Below are 11,220 nucleotides of genomic sequence, written 5' to 3'. Positions count from 1 at the left end.
CTCTCTCTCTCTCTCTCTCTCTCTCTCTCTCTCTCTCTCTGTCTCTTTCTCGATTCAGAGATCGATAAAAAAAAATGCAAAGAACGGGGAGACTCTGGTTAATGCTCAGGTTACATACTCAGGAAGCCAAACGAGGAATTTAACTCTCGTCTACTGCACTTGAAAAGTTCTAATGACTGCGCGCGCCATGATTCGTGAGTCATTGAATGCCGGTATATTGCCGCCATTGCCGGTCAAACACAGGAAAACTCTACACACTATGTTCTTGATGAAATCGCTCATCACCGTCCACTCGCATTTTTGTAATATCTTGCACATTGTCACGCGAACGTCAATTTAACTACGATACGGTGTACTACGTCAAAAGAACGAAAATGAGAAAGACTCAAAAAATCTGAAATTAATATTATTCCGGTTTGTAATTTTGTGATCTTACTATAATTACTGATTATCATATATTGTATTTGCAATATTTTTGCGAGACATTTTGATCTTTTAATAAAAATTTTTTACTTCTTCAAAATGCTTGCTTGTGATCTTTGCTTCTATTCGCTCGGATATAGCTATATATATATACACACACACAATATATATATATATATATGCAGTAACTGTATTTCTCAAATAGTTGCTAATTTAAAAGAGTGGAAACAATTGAGCGTACATCATACATCGCTCTATGATGCACATGTACATACATATGTATACGTACAATTTATTTAATCGTACTATTTTCGCGATACTTTTACATACTCGTATATATATATATATATATACTTGTATATATATAAATGACAAAAGTATTTCTCGATCAAAGAGAAGAGGGAAAAGATGCGCCCTGTCTTGGATTTTTCCGCTAACGAGGACTCTGCGACTCCAGGTCGTCGGCGCCGTCTGGAGGAGGTCGTTTCTCTCTCTCTCTCTCTCTCTCGCACGCACCATTCGGCGCCATCAAAGCCTGCGGTTACGTTCGAATCGTTGTCGACGCGGGACGAGAGCATCGTCTCTCGAAATATATTCTCGTATAAATAAAAGCGTATGTGGGGAGAAATCGGCGTGTTATTCTTCCAATAAATCGGACAACTTTAGAAGCGTGGTAACTCCCGCCAGCACTCTATCAGGGAGCATCCGCGAAAAAAGGGGATTGGATTCGCGCGAAAGCGAAAGGCGCGAAGCGAGAATAAATATATCGCTTCGCGACAGTGGGAATAACGAAAAGGGATTCGCGGCCACGAGTAAACGCCATCGATGATGGAATTAAAATAGATACAGGAATAAATTGTCGAACCGGCCACGGCGCGACGCTCTTTTAGTGGGAGGCGCCAAAATTAGAGGAGCCCACGCGAGTAGCGGCGAAGAGAGTTTCGTCGCGGTACAGCTTCCTCCTTCCAACACAACATTTCGAAATAGTCCTTTCAACCGATAAGACGATCCATTTCAGCAGAGAATCGCGAAAGTTGTAATTATGGCCCGCAGTCCTTCTATCGGCAACGTGGCGCCCGATAAGCGATAAACGCAAACTAATTCGATATCGCGACCTAATGTAAATACTTAATTCGGTCCTTCGGAAACCTTGAGAAGAAGAGATGCTCACTCGTCGATTGATAATCGGTCGATCGTTAATCGGATATCTCCTCGCGGGGTGCATTGTGTCTCTGTCGACGAGTGTCGCGCAAGTCGAAGGTGAGCGAGCCTGTATTATAATTGTTAATTATAATTGTCATCCGGGCTGCAAATGCCACTCTAATTGGCTCAAAGGGACGCGATCGTTAACGTGAATCAAGCAGAGAAGCGCCATTAATTAAACGCGTTCTTTCTAGTTTCTATGTGAGTGCGCTCGACTGAATTGTTTCATTCCAACAATTCGGTATTATATTATACAAAATAAAACTAATTGTGAGCTATAATATACATGTATTTACAGAAGAAAACGAATATCTAAATTGACGTGCTCCAAATTTTTCATTTCCTCATGTAGTATAAATCAAAGATCAAGTTTCATCATTAATTTTTGAAATCGAATTTTTATCTTTCATAAATTAGCAACGTACCTTTGCGAAACTTGACAAAATTCATAAACACTATAGTGAGTAAATATTTTTGTCAACTAACATTTGAACTTTCTATTTTAGACTGTTCGATCGTTACACAAATGTTATGTTTTATATAGGCAGAAAGTGCGTATGTACGAGCAAAGCCTGCAAAGAAGCAGGTATAGATACTTGTAGAACGAGATTCTTTTGCTACACGGAACTTATCGTGACAACGAGACAGGAAATTGGTGAAAGTACAATCACGAGAGGATGCACGGAGTATGTACATATATGTATAATGATTGTCTTGCACTTTTTGCAGATGTTTAACGAAAGTTATGCATAAGTGAATACCAATTAATTTTGTACATTAGCATTTAAAGCATTCTTCTATCACACATATCATACAACTTTTTCTTTTCGAAAACATATATTTTTTTATCTCATATGAATTAAAATGCCAAAAGGCAAGACGTCTCTTCATGAACAGGATTTTATTTGTCGCTTTATATAAGTTTCATTAACAGTGTAATATAAATTCAGGAATGTATTATGGCGTGCGAAATATATATATACTTAACCTTGACGAGATAATCGAACGAAAAGGTTTCCACGATTTTTATTAAATGCCATACATTAATAAATTACCGTGATCACCTTAAACATGGCATTTGCGACAAGGATTCGTTCAACAAAATCCGGATATTATGTTAATAAGACTATGTGATATTTATTTTCTGCATACAAGTTTTATGCAGAGGTTGCTCTTTTGCTATTCAATTTGAGACATTACAGAAGCTCTAATTTAAACCTTTCCGAATACCAGGATATAATTGTTTCAAAATAAATATTCGTGTGTTTCTCAAAACTTCATCTTCACAAATGACAAGCTATAACTAACAATAATAGTATTTGGACGCAGTATTAATAATTAATAAGTAAAGACATTTTAGTGCGCGTAATGTATTTTTAAAATATAACTTTAATTTTTAATATATTCGGTTTATTTCAAAGGACTGCTGTTTCATACAGTATAGAAAGATTGCGACATGATTGCAAATATATCTCATTGCAATGTTGTAATATATTTACAACATTGTTGCAATGTCGTAAAAACATCATAAAAATATCCGCTTTCAACAAGATTAGGCTGCAATGTCGTAGCAATATTGCAGCGCAATATATTTGTAACTATTATTAAAAATAGTTTTTTCATTATTACTGAATATAATTTGAAATATTATACAATTTGTGTGTGTGTGATATAAATTTAAAAAATACAAGAAAAGAACTAATCAATATATATTTTATGTTGTATATATAATTTTATATAATTATTATATTTTATACTTAATTGCAAATTTTTATATACATCATGTATATATATATATATTTTTTTTTTACGTATATATATATAGATATTATTATACATATTTTACACTTTTTCATAAACATTGATATTTTACATCCTGGTGAAATGGAAATAATAAGAAACTCCACGTATTCTATTTTATTTTCTTTGCAATATTCAAAGAATTTTTTTAATCCAAATATTCGAAGGAATTATGAGAGTTGATTACAAAATTTGAAAAATCTTGTCGCGCGGCAGTGACAAGAAATGTTTCAACTATAATTCCTATATTAATGGAAATAATTAACAATCATATAACGTGTAATTGACGTATGTTTCTATATGTGACAGCAGTATTCATTACTCAAAAGCGAAAATGTTTTTAATGTCTCAATAACAATGCTACTAGATTTATAAAATCTTGCGTGCCATAATATACGTATGTATTACATATTACAATTTCTAATATCTACAATATTGCAGCGATATTACAGCGCAATCTGCAATATTGCAACATTTCTGCAATGTTACTGCAAGTTTCTGTGCTGTATGAGGTCTCTGTCTTGTGTCACTGCAGATATTTTATCTATAAGCGAAACATTACTTTTTAAATTCTAAAATCTATTCCTTATTTGAGAAAAATAAAAATAATTGACGATTCAGTCCACTGTTGTGATCTCGGCCAGATATGTTGCAACTCGAAAAATTACAAGATCGTAAAAGTTGTATTGCCTCTCGTGCGATAGGGAATGACATTGTTAGGCATCACGTAAGCGCCGCTGCGTTAGCTATCTATAACGTGCGGCGACGGGTGGGTTCGCGGAACTTTATCAATTGATGTTCGCAATATCACACGCAGAGGTGCCACGCCATTGTTGTGCGAAACAAAGTCCTGGGTCACGAGGTCACGATCGGTCAACGCCATGGAACTATCGACAAGTCCTCGGGTTCTCGTGCCCTGGCCCAGATTGAAATGTTGCAATAGTCATGACTACTGCAATGCTAATGACGACGACGACGACGACGACGACGACGACGAGGAGAATGCCAGCACATGGAAGCACGAAAGAAAGATTCAGGTGGATCAGACATATTCTACAATAAATCGCGAGACGCTAATGGACTATTTAACGTCAACGAATCGTCATACAATGTTAACGTTACAACCTGACCGAAACTATGAGGATTCAATAGAATCAACCAATCGACTTCTTCAGAATCGCATCAAAGCGCTTCACGTCGCCGCTCTTGTCCTTGCAGTTGCAGTCCTTATATCCGTTCTCGCATCTTGCTATGTGATTACAAGGTTCGTGTATTTTTCTCACATCTATATTATACGTATAAATTAATTCTTCATTTATACAATTAATATGAAAAAATATGATCTCGTGAAAAGAAATCAATATTAAATTATTATATTTTCTTAAAGTTATCTATATCAAAGAAATTTGGCGATAACAGGGCAATAGGAGTCAGGTGCGGTGGTCTTTCGTTGCGCAAATAATATATAGATATATAATATAAGATTCTTTATTAAATTAACGCGATTACATGTTTCGGCTCATTTTTTAGCCCTCTTCAGAGACATAATTCACCGTTATAAATACAATCTATACGTAATAACAACCTTGTCATAGTGAGCTCCCTTCACTACACTAAAAAATCTCTATACAAGAATTAAACTCAGATAAATGTTAAAAAGAAAAGAGAAGAAAATAATTTTCTTTTGCTGGTAGAGGGATTGATTGATAGAGTGATTATGCTTTCGAATCCGAAATTTCACTTTGATAATTTTTGTCTTATAATTAAAATACTGTTAGAGAATGACTCTCCATTGAGTTTCATTTTTGATAATATTAATAATCGTCTGAATGACATTATTAGGTGTAGTAACATAAAAAGTAAAAACGAAAATAACGCTGAAATTGTATCACTTTTATAGGTTACTATTTCTTATGTTTCTAATATTATCAAAAAGTATAATAGATTAAATAGCAATTATATTAAAGTATCGTTTTATAATAATAGAGGAAAACCTCCTATTATGAGATAGGCGCCTAATATGAGATAGCGGCGTTTCTGCTAAACTAATAGACGCTATCTATTAGTTCCACCATGAATTTATTGCTCTTGAATTGAAACCTGTTTAGTAGAAAATTCATTATTAGATCATGCCTGTAGTCATCGTAAAAAAAGATTTTAAAATTTGGATATCTTCAAGTTTTATTGAGATGAGTCTTTAAATATTGCTTATTATTTAATAATAAAAAAAAATAATAAATATTTGGCAATAAATTCTGTGTAGTGATAGAGAAGATCATACTAATCGATTTCTCAGGCATCTCATATTAGGAGCACAATTTTTTGATTTGCTCACTTTTTACATTTCTTTAATTCTCAAAAAAAATGAAATTTAAATTAAATTTTATATAACATTATCTTAAAACTTATTAAATTCCCTTGATTATCTTAAAACTTATTAAATTCCCCCAAAATGATCTATTATTTTTTTAAATTCTGCCCATAGACTTCCAGCATTTACCCAAAATGAACTCGATATCTCATAATAGGGGTCTTTCCTCTAATAAATTACGGGAATTCATTAAAAGAGAGAGGTGCATAAGAATCCGCTGCGGGATATAATGTGATGAAATCGAATGTCTTGTATAAGATTTCTTGTAAGGATTGCGAGTTGTGTGGGACAGACGAACGGACAGTTGAAGTCCAGAATCACTGAGCACAGGAATCACATCCGGTGGAATACATTTACCCGTTCGGTCATAACTGATCACCGTTTGCAAGAGGATCATGAGTTCGACTAGGAGAACGTTACAATTTTGGATGAGGAACCTCAAGATATTCAGGAAAAGATTGGTTTCGGAAGTGTTATTTACAGATAGATATGGAGGGACTTCTCAAGACCTACTTTCCGATTATTGACAAGCTATAAATGTCAACTTGTTTTGGTTTCAGTCAGTCAGTGTCGTCCTTGCATAGAAACTAAGTCTTTCTATCTTGACTATCGATCGTTATCTTTCCCTTTTTTAATTAAATAACGAGTTAACTTTAGAGTTTTAAAATTAAGAAATGCTAACTAATTTTAATAAGCAGTACACTTAATTTGACATAATTGTGTTTATTGTTTGCGATATGGTATACGAATATTCGATGAGCCTCTTTATTTTCATTAAGGTTTTCCAAATTTCATCTCTGATAAATTCAAAAAAATTTTTCTTCTCTTTTCTTTTTAACATTCATCTGATGGCTTAATTCTTGTATAGAGATTTTTTAGTGTAGTGGAGGAAGCTCGCTATGACAAGATATAAGTTATTACGTATAGATTGTATTTATAACAATGATTTATGTCTCTGAAGAGGGCTAAAAAATAAACCAAAATAAAGAGTTTTATGTTATATCTGTGTGTATGTATGCATATATATATTATATATATATATATTATTTGCGCAACGACTACCGCGACTGACTTCTATATTGCCCTGTTATCGCCAAATTTCTTTGAACAATAAAGATTCTTTGTAAATTAATTTATGTCTTATCCATATCTATACTTTAATATAAAAGAAATATTAAGTAAAATGTATGTGTAAGGATATTACAATGTAAAATAAATAAATAAAAGTATTATCATCGAAATATGTGTGTCACTGTGCAAAGAGACGATACATTATTAACGGTAGAAGGTCTAATTAATATTGGATATAATTATAAAACGATTGGCGAAGATAAATCTATTCGAAAGTAGCCTTGGTAGAACGCAGGGACCACCCTGTGTAACAGATGATGAACATCGAGGCCATACGGCGAGCGATACACATTTATAGTAACCTGCACCTACACGACATAGGACTCGTTTTTCTCACGTGGAACGTGGCAAATTATTTCGCGATTTCTCGAATAGCAAATTCGTAACTTAATTTTATCAATATCTATTGTTAAATTACGTTTGACTATACACGTATGCGCGCATGTGCGAGATTGCGGTTTTATAAATAACATTAACATTAGTTGCTTCACGAATGGGGAACTCCTCTGGTCTAATTGACAGCATTCCTGCATTTAGGCCTGTTCCTTATTATCTAAAAACTATCCAGTTTCCTTTTCTTCGGCTATCCGACTGCACTTCCTCGGGGTAGTTTGCACTACCATCGCGATACACTAAAAGCCGCCCTCTTATCAGTCTGTCTCTCGACGAGGGGCCGATCCCCAGAGTCTTCAGTTCCTTCCCCATCCTGAAAACCGTAGATAGCATGGCTTGGAGGCTTCTTACAGACCTGCCCTCTAATCTTCATTCTCCGAATGGTTAAGTGGGTTTTCGAGTTTGGGACGGGAAACGGTGTTTCGGTCGACCCATCTCATATACACACACCTTAGTAAAACGCGCGCATCGTTAGTCTCGTACTCTTTTTATCTTGGAGTGGTTGACATCGTGCGCGGCCTCCACAATTTGTCTTTATCGTCTTTTGATTTCTTCGCGTTTTACACAATAAAAAAGTGACCGAAGAGCAATCCTTACCTCCCATTTTTGAATGATAAAGATAAAACTTTATCCATTGTTCAATCGTGCAATTTGGATTTTCATACATCTATCGTATATAATCGTAAAATTCTATAACCGCGTGGCCCTTATGTATATGTATATAGTATTATACAAATGTATTTAATTTGACAAAAGATATATAAATACTATTATGATGTGTAAAAGATATTGGTTTTTTTTCCAGTATAAGCTTTTTCTTATTATATTGATTGCGCGTTATTTAAATGAATTTAATTGAAATCCATTGAAAATTACATGATCATCATTCTCCTATCAATAGAGATATTGATTTTAATGTGTAATTTAATCGAGTGTAGTCGCACCAAGTTCTTAAATAATTGATTCCTTTAATAATTATATCGCATTGTAACGATCGTTTCAATTCCACGCCTTTTGTGTCGAAGTATTGTTTTCCAACGTATTATTCACGGTTTCTATCCTCGTCAGATATATCCGAATAAACCTGCAGGGAGTTGGGACAAGATCCGGTTTTAAGTGGATCGGAATCTCCGGCATCGTACGTGTGTATCGAATCGATTTTTGAGCGTGATTTATATACAGGAAGCTCGACGAGTTCCTATATAGTGCCTATAAGGATACCTTAACGAAATAATTTTTAATCAGATATCAATTTGCGGACACACATATATTTACTTTTTATCGGATATAATCTAATACCACAATCACAAATATATATTTATCCATCTAATATAATTTACGATACAACTTGGGAAAATAAATTTTATACGACAGATGCTGAAAAACGATAAAAATGTTACTAATAAATATTTTATTGTATATTATAGATTCCTTCGAAGTAATCGTTATATAATGGAGACGGTAAACTGTTGGTGAATATGACGCCGAAACTTACAATTATAGGTACATTGTGATTCGATGAAATTGTGAATTTTTTTTTCTGAAACGGAATAAGATAAGATACAGGTAAAGTATATATAACTAAAGTATATATATTACATCTTATTAAACAAGATACCTATAATAGTTATAAATAGATATAAACTTGGAATTGTGAATAGAGTAGGAATAGATATATGCATTGCGCGGGATGTAATTATAATATCTTTTATTCAGAATAGATCTCTTAAACGTATATACTTGTTTGCGCCCAGGGGTATATACATACATAATTCTCGTCTCGATCGTATGCCGCTGATCGACTAACGAACAGAAAATATAAATAGAAACCGACCGTGCGGGAGATAACTGCTGCCGACAGGCTGGCCGAGTCGTGTATTAAAGCGATTTTTTGTTACGCGTTCGCGTTCGCTGGATATAGCTTTCAAGTTCCAGCAGTAGCGCCGACACGATTGTTGGATCACGAGCGATCGAGTATCGCGCGCTACCTAATAATATTATCTCAGCAGACACTATTAACCCTTGACAGTTGTGACGATAAATTGTCACATCGCTGAATCGCTTGGATTCATTCATCAAAATTATAGACGCGGCTGTCAAATTTGCTTTAATCCGTATTATATAATATACATGTAATCAGGGCTAGCTACTTCAGTAGGGTCGGTCTGGAGCACTCCATACATACAAATTTCTAAGCTATAGAATTTCATACATACCTCGTCAGAACGTTCACATTCAATTTATATTAGATATTTTTCATTTAATTATGTTGAGAATAAGGCCTCAGATACAGAGTGTAACTGAAATAATGCCTACTAATTATACAGTGTTATTCCTAATAAAAAACTGAGATGAAAAGTTCTCTACTATTTTGAAATTTTTGCCATATTGTGTTTAGTTACCCAATGAGTAAAATCGACGTATAAGATAACTTTAAGATATCTTTATCTAAGAGTTTTTTAAGAAAAGTCTTCAAAATATTTCACAAAGAACATGGTAAGATATCTTAAAATTGTCTTGAACATCGATTTTATCCGTTTATTCGGCAATCTTTAGAAATTAATATCTCGTTACCTATTGCGAAAATTGCAATTCGATTTGATTTTTTATTAGGAATAGCACTGTATGATTAGTAGGCGTTATTTCAGTTACACCCTGTATATATATATTTATATATGTGCGTGCGTGCGTGCGTGCGTGTGTGTGTGTGTGTGTATGTGTGTCAAAAGAATAGTCTAAAATATAAATGCATATATGTAATAGATATATAGTATATATGTCACGATATTTAAGATACGATATATTCTACCTACTATATCTGCGTGCAAAATTGTAAGAATTGAATTTCCAAAATCTTTTTAGATTTTTTAATCTTTTAACCAGGGAATGGAAAGTTACTTACTTTAAAAGTAACGATTACGGTTACCGTTACTTGAAAAAGTAACTTTTCGTTACTTTTTTGAAATCAACAATCACATCAGACGAGTACCTAGAGACTTTCTAGTCTCAAACATATAAGTGGCTTGTGTCTAGTCGAACCATGTCTAAGTAACGATAAAAGAAACTGTAACGATAAAAGTAACTGTAAAATTCATTATCGCTGCCAAAAAAATGTAACTAATTGTAAGTTACCAAAAAAAAAGTAACGCAGTTACCAGTAAAGTCACCCAAAAAGTACTTCTATTCCCTGCTTTTAAGATTTCATTTTGCTACATTTACGCGAAAACGCATGGCACTTGTCAATGCCACTCCAAATATATAATGCGAGTAACAAGATTTTGTTTAATTTTATTTAGGAATAACTAGATACCGCGGGAAGAGAGAAAAAGCGACGTCACCCGTGACGAACGACTTGGAGATGCGAGATCTGACGTGTGTGCGTGTGCGTGTGCGCGTGTGTGTGTGTGTGTGTGTGTGTGTGTTTGACGAAGCTGCCTGAAGAATAAATCAACTACCACGCTGGCATCCTTTGTTTTATAGGTATCTATCCGTATGGATAGCTAACGGTGGGCCATGTAGCTCAAATTCCCTGGTGGGAGCCCCTCGAGGAGCGATCAACCATAGCATGAGTGCCAGGACTGCCAGGATTGCCAGGAGTGCCAGGTGCCCCGGCCCTCCTTCACTCCGGCTGTTTCAACGTAATTAGTCATCCTCCAGGTTGCCGAACATACACGTACGCATCTTGCCGATGCTTGATCAAAGAGGAATAACGTACGTATATGCGCGCCGAAAGTACACTAAAGTCCTACACTAAAAACGCTTGGTCATCGTGAGAAAGAAGTTTCACATCCAACACAAATAAACGAATATTGACGAAGAAAGAGACATCGTGGCGTCTCGCGACGAGTACAGCGAATCATCTACTTATAAGTTGTACGAATAAACGTATAAAAGAAATT

At 34.7% G+C, this 11,220-nt stretch overlaps 1 protein-coding gene across 1 annotated transcript; it reads left to right on the top strand.

The window, feature by feature from the left end:
• The first annotated feature begins 1,384 nt into the window (after positions 1-1,384).
• On the top strand, positions 1,385-11,220 carry LOC108745720. The gene is made up of 5 exons (XM_018482037.1): positions 1,385-1,683; positions 2,171-2,312; positions 4,244-4,690; positions 8,749-8,887; positions 10,802-11,220. Exons 1-4 carry the CDS (start codon positions 1,587-1,589, stop codon positions 8,795-8,797), a joined length of 735 nt encoding a protein of 244 aa, XP_018337539.1. The 5' UTR covers positions 1,385-1,586; the 3' UTR covers positions 8,798-8,887; positions 10,802-11,220.

Source organism: Trachymyrmex septentrionalis, unplaced genomic scaffold (genome assembly GCF_001594115.1).
Source record: "Trachymyrmex septentrionalis isolate Tsep2-gDNA-1 unplaced genomic scaffold, Tsep1.0 scaffold106, whole genome shotgun sequence".
Classification (NCBI taxonomy): domain Eukaryota; kingdom Metazoa; phylum Arthropoda; class Insecta; order Hymenoptera; family Formicidae; genus Trachymyrmex; species Trachymyrmex septentrionalis.
Note: the sequence above shows the minus strand (reverse complement) of the source record. Positions and strands in the feature narration are given on the sequence as shown.